The sequence below is a fragment of the Protopterus annectens genome, chromosome 4.part0, assembly GCF_019279795.1.
Source record: "Protopterus annectens isolate FY-2018-M chromosome 4.part0, PAN1.0, whole genome shotgun sequence".
NCBI lineage: Eukaryota > Metazoa > Chordata > Ceratodontiformes > Protopteridae > Protopterus > Protopterus annectens.
This window is the reverse complement of record NC_056733.1, coordinates 80987334-81005783: the sequence shown is the minus strand read 5'-3', so window position 1 is coordinate 81005783 and position 18450 is coordinate 80987334. Positions and strand designations below refer to the sequence as shown.

At 39.4% G+C, this 18450-nt stretch overlaps 1 protein-coding gene across 1 annotated transcript in view; it reads right to left on the bottom strand.

Moving 5' to 3' along the window:
• The window catches only part of LOC122799203 (tripartite motif-containing protein 16-like), a 325832-nt gene that overhangs the window by 91177 nt on the left and 216205 nt on the right, over positions 1 to 18450 (bottom strand). Inside the window, exon 4 of the mRNA XM_044068119.1 lies at positions 4965 to 5136. Coding sequence (XP_043924054.1) covers positions 4965 to 5136 — 172 coding nt within the window. The remainder of the gene's footprint in view (positions 1 to 4964; positions 5137 to 18450) is intronic.

Here is an 18450-nt window from a genome sequence, read left to right as displayed (position 1 = left end):
GAACAAGCTGACAGCTGTATGAAGAAAATGCTTCTGGCAGTATGTGTGTTGCCTGAATGGTTACTGAGATATCTTAAGATGTTTATACAACATTACATAATTCCTATTTACTGTGGTTATTGTGTCTTACAAAATCCAGTTTAAGACTTAGAATTGTATGAATGGAACAACTGAAAAAGTTACTTTCTGCTGAACAGTTCGCAATTTAAAGTTTTTCAAGTAACACCTTTGGTTCTGGAGATATAAACATTTATTTGAACTGGTTGGCAATAACTTAATTTTTTAAAGACTCAAGCCATGCCCACTGGGAGTTGAGTACAAACTCAAAAGAGTTCTATTGGAGGGAATGAGTTAAATGGTATGACCCACGTTTCTGTTCTGAAAACCATTTTTCTTTTCTACATTAAGAAACTGCCTTCTGAACTTTAACATTTGGAATTATTAATGTAAAAATATGTTTGATACTGCTGTCTACAGATTCAGCTCCATTTATGCCACAATTAAAAAAAAATAGAAAATGGCCTTTCCCACATTTCTACTGGCTGAAAAAAAGCCCATAAACCTTCACATAAAAATAAAAAATCTACGTTCAGAATCCATGCAAAGTTCATATCAGTAACCCCCTCTCCTCCCACTGGCACATCCAATGTAATAGCCATGATAAACTAAAGGCTGGAAGCCGCTTCCAGTATCTAAGTGTATGACCTGACAAACATTTAGATTTGCAGAATCACACTAATATAGCAAGGGCCAACATTAATAATTAATAAGCTACTTTTCTTGTCCCTGTTTCTCCTGCCAGCCTTGTTGACTTGGGTCTCCTGAGGCAGTGTAGCCACTGCCTCATGTGCACTGACAACCCTCTACTAATAACTCACTCTAGTACAGAGCGTGACAAATGTATCTACACCAAGAATCATGAATTCCTGCTCTCTTGCACTCAAAACAGTAACAAGGAAAAGGTTATCAACTCACCCACTGTTACTCATGCACATAGTATGCATCCAACACAAATCAACATGCATGGAGGTTCTCTCATAAAACTTGCCGAAACACCAGAGACCTCAAAAACACAAGACTGCTACAACTAACACAGTTCACCAAAGCACTCAAGTCACATAGCAATACCAGTGTCTCACCTACCAAGCCCTTAAGGCATAACACTCAGAAACCAAATTTTCTTTTCATTGGAGACTCCATAGTGATACACACAGATGTCAAACTCACCAGGTTAGATAAGGAGAAAATCACAGTCAGCTGCCTGCCCAGTGCCAGGATTCATCAAATCAAGCATGCACTCAGGTCCCTTGGCAACAACTACCATTATGACTCTGTCATAGCTCATGTTGGAGTGAACGACCGGAGATGTACCTTGCTGGACTATATGAAGAGAGACATGATTGAGCTCTCTGAGTATGTATCCCAGGCAGCTATGTCCCTAGCCTTGAGCAGCATATTACCCTCACCTAGAATGATGCCACAGTATAAACAAAAAAATGATCAATTTCGATAATTGGCTTAGGTTTTGGTGTCATTCAAAGGGGATACAGCTTCTGTCAGCTTGGGATGACATGGTCGACAAACCTTGTTGCTTTGCCAGAGACAGTTTGCACCAGGCTCTTGCCTCCCCCATAGTGCCTTTTTAGGTAATGTCTCAAAACCAAAAATGCCGACATGAAAATTGTCAGTCATAACAAAATAAGGGTTATGCTGCTAAATGCTAAGAACTTAAACCAAAAACTGCACAACCTAAAAGCACTCCTACCTGTTTCAAGGCCTCAGACAGTACCCTGTCTTGCAAGATTACAATGCCTTCCACACCTTCAGACCTCAAAATGAATGTGTGAGAACCAAAGGAGGCAGTGTTTCTATTTATTTTAGAGATAAATTCACCTCCCAACTAGTTAGACAGGTCAACTCCATGGAGTGACTCCAAGTTCAGATTACTGTGGGTAAGACCATCATTTAAGTCATAGCTAGATATAGATCCCTCTCCATGGATCCTGATGAGCACATGGCCTACTTGACCAAACTGGGGTCAATCCAAATATTGCCAAATGCTCTGTTCATGGGGGATTTTAATGATCCCACCATCAACTGAGAAACTTACTCTAGTCCTAACTCACTAGTGCAAAAGTTCCTTGACTTTGTTAACTCAAATGCCCTGAAACAAATTGTTCAAACCCCAACAAGAGGAACAAACATACTAGATCAGGTCCTCACTAACATGACAGACAGATATACCACTGCAACTGTTGGACCCTCATTAGTTAAATCTAAACAAAAATCAGTTCCTTTCAAACTGCCACTAACACCAGCACTCAGAAAGGGCAAAGTCTGACTAAAAAACTTCACCAAGGTAAACTATACCCTTCTAGAGGAAGGTGTAAATGAATTCCAAGCCCTAGCCCCAGCTGGAAGAGGTAACTACACCAAAGGTTACACTAAGTCCTGTACAATCACTTGTATAAGTGTATAAACTCGGCTGTTCCAGAGAGAATCAAAGCCAGAGCCCCAAGTAAAACAAGCCACCCGGGTGGACATCCAGCATCAACAAACTTTACAACAAACACAAAAAGTTGTTGTCTAACAAAACTAAGGCGAGACCCCAACAATGAAAAACACCCTTCTCAGCCTCAACAGTCTTAACAGAACCACCCTCTGTAACCACTCCCTTGCTCCAAATAACCTAACTATATATAAATAATGAACATCATTAATGTTTTTCATTATACTCAACTAGGATCGCTTGTTTGTGTGTTTCAATAAAGGATATTCCATTTTAACTCAACTGTGCACTATCTACTACTATTTTCTATTTTATTATTTTGTAGTACATATTTTACAGTTCGAGTTTTATTACTGAATTAGGTGCATAACATATATCAAGGAGTGAATTTCATGCCCTCCACAGTGAGAAGTTTCTTCTTTGTTTGTTTTTGACCAAGTATAGGTTGTATAATGGGTTTTCTGGGACTTCGAGGGATAGTGTGGATTTTTCATTAATGTATTTAGAGACCACATTAACAAACAGCTATGATCAGCAACCCAATCATGTATCTTTGTAAAAAGTGGGCATCCAAAAAAGTATAGTAGCACAATGTAATTAACAGCTTTAAAAGCTGTCACACACTTTCTGCTGCCAGTCAAATTGCAGCCAGAAGCAAATTGCACCTCTTATCACCCAATAGTTTTAAAATCTGTTTGATATTCCTTCTGCTACAATTCTGTTGTTTTGAGTAGCACCACAAAGTGCCTAACAGCTTTCAATGTCTATAGATTTCTGATGTAGTTCTGTGGAGCTGCCTTCTGTGTGTCAGCACAAGGGTTGCTATTAACACCATTCATGAAGCTGAACATAAATCAAAGTTTTTAATGCTAGGTTCTTAGGTTCTTATGTATGAATCATGTTATAACAAGGTTATTTTCCTCAATTTCAGAGCACAATTAATATGCTCAGTGTATTGTAACTATTATGTTTTGAATAACTACTTCAGTTAGACTGATGAACAGTTACAGTTCCAAGACACATATACCTAAATATACAGAAATTACAATACATTTCATTTCCTGTTTCTGTATCATTCCAGAAGAATAACCAGTACCTCCACAAGCATGATATCTGCATTGACTCCATAGCACGGCATCCCAATTAACACTGAAAAAAATTTGGTAACCAGATAATGGCTATATTCTATAAAGTTCAGTTGACCATAATTAAAAATGGTTCTTCTATGAGGTGCACAGTCCGCCATCATGCAGTACTTACTTTACAATTTGGTAAAAAGCTTTGTTCTCTTTTTTCTTACTTCATATCCTTCATCTTGACAGCCTAAATGATACTTTTTCTATACAAGGAATCAATAAATTATTTCTATTCCTGACCTAGTAATCACCTATTCACCAATCCATGCTTCACCTGATTCAAACACAGTAGCCAATCACAGTTCCACAAAACAGTGACCCTTCTGTACTTTTCAAACCTGAATATCTTGTGAACGATCTACCCTTTTCATCTCCTATAAGTGCCGTTATTGGTAAAGTTTCTTTTACCCTCCCACCCCCTTCATTGGTTTCTTAAGGAGATGCCATACTTATAGTTCAGGTTCTCCATTATCTAGAAGCATTAACTGGTCTAAGCACATCATATCTGCCAAATCTCCTCCACTATGCTGTTAATTTCCAGATATTCAAATGGAACATGGATTTACAGGCTATTTATGCATTTTTTTCTTTTTGCTCCCTGTGCCTGTTGACCGTGTGACCAATCACTACAATCTTTTCCACAGATTGAAGTGCAGTTGTCATGTGAATAGCCATCAGGTAGATTTTTGATGAATGCAGTGGCATTTTTCCCTGTGTTCTGAAGAAAATACTTCAGGTTTGGGTGTATGCTGGTGGCAGTATGGGGATCTTGCCCACTTCTGTGAGTTATGTCATATCTCAAGTAGTCCTACGTCAGATGAGCATATAGATCCTGCTATTGTTCCAGTCCCCATCAGCCATTCATTCAGCAAGAAAATGCACTCCTGAAACACAAACCATGCCCCCCCCTGGAAAAAAAGCACTTCCATTCCATCATCTTCCACTCAAGTGCTCCAGCCCCTCAGGATGCTAACCAAACCCCTATCTCATGGATAAAAGTCAGGGCTAAAGATTAACCTTTTTGTAAAGCTTGGGGTTTTTAACTGTGCCATTTTGCACACTACATTATGCCTCTGTGTCTCTCTCTCTCTCTCTCTCTCTCTCTCTCTCTCTGTGTCTCTTTTGTGTTATCACTTATCATGTACTGATTTACTCACAGATACAAATCTTGGTTTGGAAGGTTCCTCTGGCCACCACTTTTTTTTTTTTTTTTTTTTAAGAAATAAACAATGCTAATCAATTTCTCCTGCATTCACTGGCTTTTATGAAGGGCTGGTTTCACACCGGGGTATGCCATACTGTATGTTAAATTAACGTACCTTCTTTAACCAGTTCCTGAAGCTTTTTCATGTAAGATGTCTGCAAAAGTTGAATGATATTCTCTGAAGATTCAGACACCACCTTTCCTATACCTGACAGCCTGTCTTTCAGCCCAATGTAAATACTCGGAAGGGGATCCTCAGTGACGTTTTTCTTCCATTCACAGATTTCCTTTAAAAGAAGGAGAATTAATAAAATCATATTGTATGCTCCTATCATGAACTTGTCCAAGGTTTGTTGTTACATATTTTTGAGGAGACTCAACTGTAATTAGCACTGTAGAAAAATGGTGAAATATTTACATTTTTAGGAGTATAGATTGAGTAAGCTTTTGTAATGATATGCCAACTTACCAAGTTATCAAATAATTAAATAAAAAGTAATAAAAATAAACACTGTTTGTTTTTCTCTTGTGATGTGAACTTCTCTGATCTCTGTTTATTATTCTCTTAGATACAATTATTAGTATAAAACAGGTCCATTAAATATAATATAATGAAAAGCTTTGCAGTGAGTGGAGTGACACAATTATACTGCAGAATTGCGGAAAGCAGTTTTTTTAAGCACTGTTCTGACTTTTGGTAAGCACATCTAACCACTGTTAAACTCTTGACTCACACTAGAGCTTGACAGCTGTCAATGCTTGTCATCACAGAACAGCGAAGAGAAGCCAGAACAGATTTAGAAACCGTTAGACACTTCATGCTGACACCACATTTTTAAACAAAAAATTGCAGCAGAGTGAAATGTCTACTAGCTTTTAAAGCAGTTCATTCCTCAGAGCACCACTTCTGCCCACTGTTTGTGTGAAAACGCTAAGTGTTTTATGGGTTTCAGAGCAGTAACACACTTTGTGTTCCTACATTTTTCAGTAATTGATAGTACTTGGAGCAGATAAAGCTGCCCTGTATGGAAAGGGGTTGGTACAAATCCTGCTGCAGAACTGAGCACTGTGAGTCACACCATAGGGGCACAGTAGTCTATATGTGAGAGAAGGCAGGGCAAGGAGGCATAAGCCTGCCAAAGACAGCTCCTCTCCCTAGCTCAGCATAATGGGTGCAGAGAAGTGTGCATCCACACAGGAGCTGAGTGTAGCAGGAACTGCATCATGCCTCTCAAAATGTCCTGACTGCTTGCAGGATAATGGCCTGTCATCTTTAACTCTCTCCTCCCATATTCAGTGTTCCCAGGTGTGGGTAAGGGTGGGGACAAATGATCAGTGGAAGTATAGGGCTTGATAGATGTGTAAATACTGGGGGGGTCTAAAGATTTTGCCATTGTTTAAGCAATATGAGTCAAATATTTAATATTTCACTAAACATTCTAGCTTTTTTCAGCTATGACACTGTGTATATTGCCATTAGAAATTGAAAAAAAAACAGTTTAAAGATGATGCCTTTGATGTTCTTTGGCTCCATCCTGCAGTACTCTCTGCCAATCACTGCGTCACTAAAAATCATTAAAGCAGCTGTAGTAGTCAGTTATTTTAGTACACACATAGACAGTTATGTTTAATGCTCTAATTTGAAACTCTAAAATGAAAAATTATTTGCTAGTATTGTTCATTTTACACCATACCTAAACCTTTACAATAAAGTAGCAGTAACTCAGCATGGGTCCTGTCCTGGATATAGTACCCAAACTGCATTAGCTAAGCTACTAAACCACATACCCAGTAAACTGAAAAAACTGCCTAAGTGCTGTAGCTCTCATTCAGGGGACCGTACAGAGTTTTTTTGCAGGGGGGGGGTGAAAACCCAGAGCGCCCTCCCAATGCAGCACCCCTCCATGCAGCCATTCCAGTGTCCCATTACTTGGCTATTTCTCCCCAGTTGCCATAGACACTACTCAAAACTCTCAGCGTTTATACTCTTTTATGCTTTACTTCTACAATGATTACAGATATCTGGATTTACTTTACAACTTTTATTTCAGATTTTATACCACAAACACTGATAGACATTTGATAAACAAAGCAGTAGTCTTACAATGAAAACAGACTTAGCATTAAAACGTCTCTGCTTTGAAAGTCACATTCGCTGAAACAGCATTCAAACCCTCATTCAAAGAAAATGCATCTGGCCAGTGGTGGGTTAAGTTTACCATTGGGTGGTTTTCAAATCATAGACCCCTTACACACATTTTAGGACCATGCAAACGCTCTTTCATTCACCTTCCTGATTGTATTAATTATAATATATAATGACTGAATTATATCCCTTGTATAATACAGCACCACTTTAGAGTGTGTTTTAAATTTATACTTTTGAACATTTTTCCAGTAAGCAATGAAACAAAACAAAAATAAAATAATTTTCACTTTATTCATCTGCTTTTACTGTGTTTGTGTTTCTTCCTACTTTATTTTGCTTTTGCCTCTGCTTGAATGTACTCAATTGTACTTATACTGCTGCATTTATTACTGCTTGGTAGTAGCCTGATTAAATTGTAACTGTTATTCTAAGCCTTTTGGTTTAAGCACTTGGACTTCAGACTAGTTGTTTTACATTAAGAAGGTTTGTAATCTGCACTGTTGTGGCAGGACAGGTAGCTTACATCCGTCTAAGTTGGGAATTGCTGATTGAAGGCTCAATGTCTGTCATTCTAAAGGTGTATTAGTTCTGGTTTAAGCACTTGGGCTTCAGGCCAGTTATTTTACATTAAGAAGGTTTGTGGTCTGCACTCTTATGGGAGGAAAGGCTATATTCTGCCCTTCTCAGCTGGGAATTTCTGGTTAAAGGCTTATTGTGCCTGCTTATTTGAACTGTTTCTTTCTGAAATTGGTGCACTTTGTTTGCTGTAGCATACTAGATTCAGGTCTGTTGAATCTAGCTTTGCTTGTACAACTTGAGTAGTGATCCAGGCCATCTTTTTTAAAGAAGGCTCCTCTGCACCCTAGTGGCAGGAGTGTGCAGTTAGAACTTGTCTGATTGAAGACTGCTGGAACAGGGCTCAGTTTTGAGCTTTTTACTGGTTAATTGGGTGATTTGTTTAAATCAGTTTGCTCATTTTCTATTGTTATATATAAAAAAGAAAAAGGAATTACACTTTATTCACCTACTTTTACTGTATTTGTGTTTCTTCCTTCTTTATTACTTTATTTTGCTTTTGCTGCCTGTTCTTAAAAGTACTTATTGAATTTATTCTGCTGCATTTATTACTGCTTGTTAGTAGCCGATTAAATTGTAACTGTTATTCTAAGCCTTTGGTTTACGCACTTGGGCTTCAGACCAGTTGTTTTACATTAAGGAGGTTTGTGGTCTGCACTGTTGTGGCAGGACAGGTAGCTTACATCCTTCTAAGTTGGGAGGTGCTGACTGAAGGCTTAGTATCTGTTATTCTAAAGTGTATTAGTTCTAGTTTAAGCACTTGCACTTTGAGCCAGTTATTTTACATTAAGAAGGTGTGGTCTGCACTCTTGTGGGAGGAGAGGGTAGATTCTGCCCTTCTGAGCCGGGAGTTTCTGGTTAAAGGCTTATTGTGCCTCCTTATTTGAACAGTTTCTTTCTGAAATTGGTACACCTTGTTTGCTGTAGCATATACTAGATTCAGACCTGCTGAATCTAGCTTTGTTTGTATAACTTGAGCACTAATCCAGGCCATTTTTTTTGGAGAAAGTTCCCCTGCGCCCTAGTGGCAGGAGTGTGCCATTACAACTTGTCTGATCGAAGACTGCTAGAACGGGGCTCAGTTCTTAGCTTTTATTGGTTAATTGGTTAATTTGTTTAAATCAGTTTGCTCATTTGCTACGGTTTCATATATATATATATATATATATATATATATATATATATATATATATATACATTTTATGCATTGCTGCGTAGTTAGGGGTAAACTATTCCTGGCACCATAAAGTCTGCTCTTCAAATTTTCCCTTAGAACTAGTCAGTTTTTACTTTTAGCACTCAAACCTGTTTCCTTGAGCTCAGTACTTCTTCAGAACTTGTTGTAAGCACTAAATAAGCCATTAATTACGACACTGAACTTTCCTCACTTATCTAGAGGAAAACAGTTTTTAGTACTTAATAAATAGCATGTCTAAGGGTCAGCTTCCAGTGTTTTCTCCTGTCTACCTGATGAAAGTGGGAATCTTGGGGCAATGCAACAATTGCCTCATGTACACAGACAACCCTCTCCTCCTACCACCCAACACTAGAACCTGTGAGAGATGCACTTACACAGCCAAACTGAAAGCAAAGCTCTCTTCACCCAAGACTGGACTAGACAGTCAAGAGGAGAAGGTAAACACTTGCACCACACCACACTCATCACATAGTCCCTCAAAACCTACACCACCAAAACACACACATAGAAACACAAAACACACAGCTACATTCACAAAGGCTGTCAATAAAAACCTGCCCAAGCAACAGAGCCCTCCAGAGCAGAAACGCAAGCAACCTCCACCACCTCCAACACTTTCACTCTTCCTCTCACACACACACCTCAACCTCTTAATGCAAGAAATCTGGACAAAGCCTAACATACATAGGGGACAGATTATAAATATTGCTCTCATGAACTTATAAAATTTCTAGATTAACAGGATTTGTCCTAGTATGCATTTTTCTAAAGCATATGATGTCTAAAACTCAAATGTCTGTCATTATTTGGCAACATCAATCCTTTTTAGGAGGAATATGGGGCAAAAATCTGGATATTCTGTAAAAACCTGGACAGCTGAGCGATATGCTACCAACCTCTTATATTTACATACATACATACACACACACACACACACACACACACACACACGTGCACACACAATTATATAAAAGTTCCTAGCAAAAAACAAAACAAAAAAATCACACTAAAAGCAAATAAATATACACATTAACCTTCAAGTGTACTAGCTTATCTAAAAAGACAGATTCATAATCAATATCAATATTATAATTTAGCTGACCTCATCTTTAAAACACTTCTTGATACTGAATTATTGATGCCGGGGGGTTGTGACATCCATTAATAACTGTCAAAACAATTCTCTTTACTCTAATCTACCCTCCCAACCCCCCACCCCTAACAGGGACCAGAACCTTCTGCAGGAAAAAAATATAAATCATTTAAAATTCCTGCATTCTTTTGCATGCGTGCTTAAGGCATTATTCATGTCACCTGATTTTCTACTATAATCACGTTCATAAATTCTTTGCTTCATTTTTGATTTATCCGGATAGTATATACTACATGTCAAACAATTAGCTAAATAAACCACCACCCTTGTGTTACACTAATATTTACTGCTACAAGGAATTGTAACTCCAGTGGTGTCATTAATAAAGCTGCATAACCTACTAGCCCCACATTTGTTCATGTGACTAAATGAACATCCTAAAAATCCTAGCCCTCTCAAAAAAGTTTTCTATGGGAAGTCCACTTTTACACATACATCTCAGGTGCTTATCTAAACATGTTTTTGGGGCTCATGCATCAATTGTGTATCCTCAAATTTTCATAATAATTTCTTTAACCTTATGAAAAGTACAGTTGTCTAAAATCTTACCATGACAGTAGATGTCCTTTTCTCCACTGTTGCAATACTCATAACCTAAGGGATCTCCTGCCAAGGATAAGCCAACATCTGGCCATTATACAAAGCCAGGACAGACTCAGACACATGTATGCTCCTGTATAAGGCATAGGGCATAAAGGTGACATATGGACGCTCACACTCAGAACTTGAAAAGTCCCAGGAAGAAAAGAATGTCCATAGGTTCAAAGAAAAATATGTGCATCCAGAAGGAGGACAAGGAGAAAAGCCCCTCAACCAGGAGAGCAAAAACGAACAGGAAATTCATCCCTTGTTTGGCACCTATGTCTCTAATGAACACAGGAAAGCCCCTGCTTACACTTATCAAGGGTACAAGAACTTGTCAGAGATTTGGGATACATGTCTGGGCTTAAAAGGCCTTAGTGGTCATTAGTCTAGTAAACATCTTTGATCCTAGAATGCTAGAGTAGAGGGGGCAGGAGGGAGGGAGCAAATACTGCAACAGGGAAGAGAAGAACATCTACTGTTTTAATAAGATTCTACACAATTGTACTATATCCATCCATATCACTGTTGCAGTATTAATAACCTAAGGGAGAGTACAAAAGCTCTAAACGAAGCCTGGGAGGAGGATAGCATGGAACAGCCCTCCAGAAACCCATGTAGGATATCCCTGGCAAAGCCATCTCTGGCCCTGGAAATAACATCCAACTTGAAATTTGTAGTAAAAGCTTGAACAGAGGACCAAGTAGTGGCCTCAAGGAGGGACTTGGCATCCAGCTCCTTGAAAAAGCATCAGAGGAAGCAACAGCCCTGGTTGAATGAGCCCTTACTGATGAGGAAAGACATTTCTATTAAAAGAATAGCAAAAAGAATTGGCCTTCAAAATCCAGGAAGAGATGGCCTGCTTAGAAACAGCCAAACCCAAAGACCTGGAATGAAAGGAAACAAAAAGCTGCTCAGATTTGCAAATAACTTTAGTTTTACCCAAATAATATCTCAGTTGTCTATGCAAATCCAAGGTGTGAAGAAACTTCTTACTGGCAGACTGAAGAGAAGGGAAAAAAAGAGGAAAGATGAATAGATTGATTAAGGGAAATCTCATTAACCACCTTAGGCATAAAATAAGGATTAATATGAAGAGACACCCTGTCTCTGTGGAAAAGTAGGAATGGCCATGAAAGCCTGAAGTTCAGAGACTCTCTAGGCTGAAGTGAGAGCCAAAAGGAAAACAAACTTCCAAATACAATTTTGCAAGGGAGCTGAAGAAGCAGGCTCAAAAGAAGATTGAGTCAATTTGTCAAGACCAAAACTGAGATCCCAAGAAGGCATAATGGGTTTTCTGGGAGGCCTGATATGAATGATGCCTTTAAGAAGCTGCTTGACCCCAAATCTAGAGGCCAAAGGAGGATGTAAGGGCAAACGAGCAGAAACTGTCAACAGGTGAGCTTTAACTAAAGAATACACTAACCCAGCATGGAGCAGATCACTCAGATAAGAGAGAACCAGAGGAGCCTCCACATATGGGGATCCTAATGGCAAGAGAGGCACCAGACAGAAAATCACTTCCAGTTGGACATATGTGATTTTCTGGTAGTGGGTTTCCTAGCCTGCTGCAGAACCTGAAGCATGTCCTCAGAAAAAAAGGTGCCTGAAAGGGATCAAAACCCTATCACCCACAGTGTCAGTTTAAGAGTGGACAAGTGAGGATAGATAAGAGATCCCTCGTCTTGTGCAAGAAGATCCATCCTTTGAGATAACTTGTAATTGCCCCAGCCAAGTGAGAAAGAAGGGGGAATCAATGCTGTCTGGGCCAAAAAGGGCATCAATAGCGAGATTTTGGGAGAGTCCTGCCTAATCTTGTGCAAAACTCATGGTAAGAGAGGAAGGGAAGTGAAGGTGTACATAAACATCCCTTCCAAGAAAAGACAAGGTGTCCACTTTCCAAGTCAGAGGACTTGGGACTCTGGAACAGAACAGAGGAAGTTGTCTGTTCAGAGTGGAGGCAAAAAGATCTACCTGAGGAATACCCCACTAATAGACAATTTCTAGGAACACATCTCTGAAGCATCCATTTGTAAGGACCTGCTCAAAGAGTCTCCCACTACACTATGCTCCAAGGAAATGTAAACTTCCTGAGGAGTCATTTGATACTGGACAGCTAGATCCCAGATCTGAAGAGTTTCTGCAAATAAGACAGTACCTTGTACCCCCTTGCTTGTTGACATACCACATTACTGTGCTATTATCTGTGAAAATGTTGAGGTCCTGGGATGAAAGAGGGAATGCAAAGCTTGAAAAACTAGAAGCAGAGCCCTTATCTCCTTTATACTGATGTGGTCTGACTTCTGATGAAGAGGCCAGAGAGCCTGAACCTTGAGAGAGTCAAAGGAGGGCCCACCCCATCCCCTGTCTGAGGCACCTGTAAAGAGCTCTTGAGTCAGGACTGAAGCTTGGAATGGTGGACTCGGGTAGAGAGAAGGTTGATGAATCCACCACTGAAGCTCGAGCTTGAGATATGGAAGGAAGGCTACCAGGACATCCACAGGGTGGCAATGTTGAAGCCACACTGACTTGAGATACCACTGAAGTGTTTTCACATGGAACCTGGCTAGAGGAAGCATAAGAATGTTGGAGGTTATGAACCTAAGAACTCTGAGAAATTCCCTGGCTATGTCTAAAACCAGAGGAAGAACAGACTGGAAAGAGGCAGTGACAGGGCCTTGGGAGAAGGCAGAGATTAGGATACAACTACAAATAAATGCAATAAAGAAATTATATAGAAGTTTACATTATATATATAAGGTACCCCTTTATAATCTCAAAATATTGAAATCTCGAATTTCAATATCTCGAGACCATAAATGCAAACACTGAAAATACCAAAACCGCGAAATACAAAATATTGAACATAAACACACCATACACCACACAACACATACACTATCTTACTTATCTCACACTACAACAAATCAAACAACAAAACATTCACAAACACAACAATACAAACCAACACACCTAAACTACATATAAGCTGGGGGAAGCCCCCCTGCACCCCCCCACTCCCCCTACTTATATATACTAACTTCAAGATCGCACAAACAGAAAAAGACAGAAAACTCACACCCAGACATTTTACAGCCCCTCACACACACACACACACACACACACACACACACACACACACACACACACACATACACACTCACACAAACAGCAACATATCCAACACTTAGACACTCATACACTCACCTACCTATCCCTAACCCACACGTACAACTTACAAATAGACCCACATACATTCAAACTCCCACCCAAAACCCTTATAAAACACTCACCTTAAATCGCACCTAAATCCACACACGACACCGTACACCATCCACATAAAACACTGCACGTAAAGAAGTGTAAAGCTATAACCGCGAATTTGAGATATTCAAATTTGCTTTTATGCACTTTCGCTAGTCTAAAAATTTGCCTTTATGGTCTTGAGATACTGAAATTCGACATTTCACTATTTCAAGATTATAAAGGGAACTATATATATATATATATATATATATATATATATATATATATATATATACACATACTTTTAGTAATAATTTTTTAAAAATCATTTTTATGATTATTTGTATAATTGTCTTAATTACTTTATAAACAGGAATCTGTTGTATTTAATTATGTGTTTTATGAGACTGGCTGACTGTGATCACATGATTTTATCTGTTCCTATATGAAGTGAGCATTCACAATGTGAAGTATTAGCACTGAAGAAGGGTGTTTGCCCAAAAGCTTTGCTTGTTGCAATAAACCTGTGTTTTTTGAGTCAGGCAGAAATGCCAGCATGGGGATGGTCTGAAGTCTGCAACCAAGGAAAATGTGATCCTGCAAAGGTGGCAGAGCTGATTTCTGGAAGTTTATGGTGAACCCCAGACTCTGTAACAGGGAAATAGTAAACTTGAGATTGTGAAACAGAGTGTGGGGGAAGAAGTTTGAATGAGCAGATAGTCCAGATAGGGAAAGATCAGTACTCCTTTCATCCTGCAAAAGGCAATGACAGGAACAAGGCATTTGGTGAATAACCTTGGGGCAGTAGAGAAGCCAAACAGCAAAGCAGAAAACTGAAAATGTAAGAGAGAAATGAAAAACAATTCCTGAAAAGGGACATAGATGGCGATATGAAGGTAGGTATCCTTGAGATCCAGAGAGACCAGAAAGGCCTGGGGTAGAAGAAGGGAAAATAAAGTCTGAATAGATAACATCCAAAAGGAAGGAATCTTGAGAAAGGTGCTGAGTTGAGAAAGATCCAGAATTGGTCTCCAAGTGCCCTCCTTTCTGGAAACCAAAAACATTCTGGAATAAAAACCCCTCCCTACCTGAGCAGGAGGCACAACTTGAAAGATGCCCTGAACCAAAAGAGAATGGAGCACCTCTGGGAAAAGAAGACGTTGTTCCCAAGGAGGTTGAGGAATGCCCAAAAAGGAAGGAAGGTATCTCAAAAATATAAAATATTCCTGGCGGATAATGGACAGAACACAAGCTCCTGTTGTGATCTTTGGAAGAGACAAGGAAAGACAACTGGATAAGAGAACCTGGCCAAGGAAAATGGGAAACAAATTGTCAAATGGAACCTGCCTTATCCTGAAAAGGTTGTTTCTGGGAGGTAGGGGTTTGAGTAGATTTACCAGGAACCACACATCTAGGACCCTTAGCCAGAGGGCAAAACTGCCTACAAACAAAAGCAGATTTGAAGGGATAATTCATATGAAACTTGGGAATAGGAGAAACAAACATATGATTCAACTCCTACAAAGCTTAAACCTTATTTTGGAGGACTTGCAAAGTTCAACAGCAGCAGCACGAAAAAGACTTTTATTATCCAAAGGCACATCCAATAGTTTGTCCTTAATGTCATCAGGCAAAGCCTGAAGATGAAACCAAGAGTAATGTCTCATAATTGAACCAAAGGCAGTGGCCCTGCAGGACGCACAGAGTGGCGAGCAACTTGGGAGGTAGAGCCCAACAGGGAAAGGGCAGAAGCTTTCCCATCAGGGTCAGGGAGGTCAGAAACCACTTTGGAAACCTGAGAAAGGAGGGCCAAAACATACCTGGTCATATGAGTCTGATACTGATGGCCCAAAAGGATAAAGTGGCAGCAGTGTAAACTTTGTGCCCAGACTCTCCATGGCCCTACTATCCTTATCTGAAGGGAGCAACTTGGTAGAGGGTAACTGGTTGGAGGGCTTGTCAGAAGAGATAGACACTACAGAAGGGTCAGCAGAAAGGCATTTATAAAGAGATTTAAACTCCTCAGGCACTTTATAAAGTCTATCAGTTTTTTGTGTGCAGAGAGCTGACAGTCAGGGGCCACAGAAGCTGTTGAAAAGGTATCCATGTGGGCAGTCAGAACAGGGGTAACAGATGGTGGTTTAGGAGACTCCATCTGGAGGAGCTCATAATACATTTTTCTGAATGTCAGAGACTTGAGAACAATCATACTTAAAAAAACACCATCTTGCAGGATACAGTATCCTCAAAGGAGAGTTCCTCCAAAGGGGAATCTAGGCTAATAGAATCCTCTTCCTCTGAACCATAGTCCAAGGGGAAGGAATATGAGAAGAGCAAGCTAGGGACTCTGACCTTGAATCCAGATCCTTACCAGAAATCCAGTTCCCTGGGTCTTTTAAGAGGAGAGGAAGACCAGGGAGGGTCAGGCCCAGACACCCTCTGAGGAGACTTTAAAGCCATTAAAGCAGTGAATAACTCCTGAGTAAAATCCTGTAATTCATGTTAGGGATTCTTAACTACAGGGGCATATGTTTGGTTTTCTGTTTCTTTTTCTGCAGGACATCCACACAAAATACTCTCAGATGATCAGACCCTGGCAACATTCATATAACTAAGATCTGCGGAATCCCTCTCAGTCCCTTGGATACAGTCAGCTGAGGCTCCCCCTCAGCATCAGGAGCAGACAGTTGTAAAGCCTCAGAGGATGTGAGAGAAGCTTGATCCATGCTGACCTCTGACAAGTTCACAGCACAGTAATGTCAAGTAATCACCAGATGATCCTCTGGGCTTTCACTAGCCTTGAGAGAAACATCTGGGGGAGGCTAGACAGCAGCTGTATCAGACCTACGTTTTTTGGCCTTTTTTGGTAGATGGCTGACCATTGGTACATGAAGATTCTACCACAGCACCTTTTTGCCAACAGCTTAAGTTGTTGTTTTTTGAGATAAATAGAGAAACAGGAGAGACAGCTATGAAGGATCTTAGGGACAAAGCCTAGCAGACAGAACACTGCATATGGTCATGGGAAGCACCCAAACAGAAAATACACAGGTCATGATGGAGAATCTGTCTCCCACACTGACATTTTCCCTTTCTGGATGACACAAACCCAACAGTACTAAAGAAAAAAGAAAGATAAGAAGAAACCCCAATGCAACACTTACCTGAAATGAGACAAATCAAATATATTTCAACTGTGATTATTCCTTAAAATAATTGCTGAAACATATTTGCTTTCACTAACCAATTTGTTCCCTTTCACTTTGGCATCATTACTATTATTAGCACCAGTCCTTAAAATAGGCTGAAACTTGGTGTTGTGGTCTAACAGTGCTATGCAGTAAACTTGTGATTCAGAGCCATACAAGAGTCACATGGAGCAAAAACTCCTTAATGACTTATTTGCATGTCTCTGGGTCAAACAATTAATGCATTTGGAACAACCACACTAACAACACTGTTGTACAGACACCTACAAACACACAGACAGAAGCGCACATGCACACACACACACACACACACACACACACACACACACACACACTCTAACCAGTAGAGTTACAATAATGCCTCTACACATACACCAGTACAGTTACAGTCATGCCATCATGCCCCTATACATGCGCAAGCAAACACACACACACACACACACACACACACACACACACACACACACACACACACACACACACACGTACAGTCAGATAACCTGACAATTTCTCTCTCCCTCACAAACACCCACACACAGATACCCATCTGTACAGCTAGAGTCATACCCCTACATACACACACATGTACATACATATACACACACACACACATTGTGTGTGTGTGTGTATATATATATATATATATATATATATATATATATATATATATATATACATATATATGCCACTTCTTATGTAAGTGAAATAAAAATATAAAGTAAAGGAAAAACTGCACTTAAAATAAGAAGAGTTCCAGGACCATGATCTTTTATTACAACACTAAAACCAGACAAAAAAGGTAAGCACCGTCACATCTTGACCTTACAGAGACTTCCTCAGAAAGTTTCCTAACAGAAGAGAAGGAATGCTAATGCCATCTAACTCCTCCTTTTAATAAAACAACCAGTGGCATTCTGTGCTTTAGTGGGTGTTTCTTTAAACCTGCCTTAAAATTAAGGGGATCATTTAATCCCAATAGAGAGCCCTAGCATTTCACAAAACTTGCCACACATAATCTTTCTTTTCTAATAAACTGAGCAAATCACCTCCTCTTACATTCAAGTAGCATGCATCTAGTACATAAAAAAAATCTAAGTTAGGGCATACTGCACAATGCTTATAGAGTTCACTGTTTTTATCTTTTTTTGTAATTGCATAAGTGTGTGCATGATTTCCTTTGCTTAATGGTCTAGTTGTACTGATGTGATATGAAAGAAGCTGCATAAATCACATCAATGGAACAGCAATTAAAACCTGGTGCATCATAACTTCAAGTATTTTTCACAAACAAAAAAAATTGTATGAGGTACATTGCTGTATTATTACAAGCACAAATGGTTTCTTGTTAAGACTCTTTTTGTTGACTAAGTCATGCTATTTTGTTTTTAGAAGAGTTTTAAATATTTTTTTTTCTTTTTAATATTAATTAATATTAATAAACATAGGACAGCTCCCCGCCACTTTTTCATAGTGTCATCAGCTTGCAAT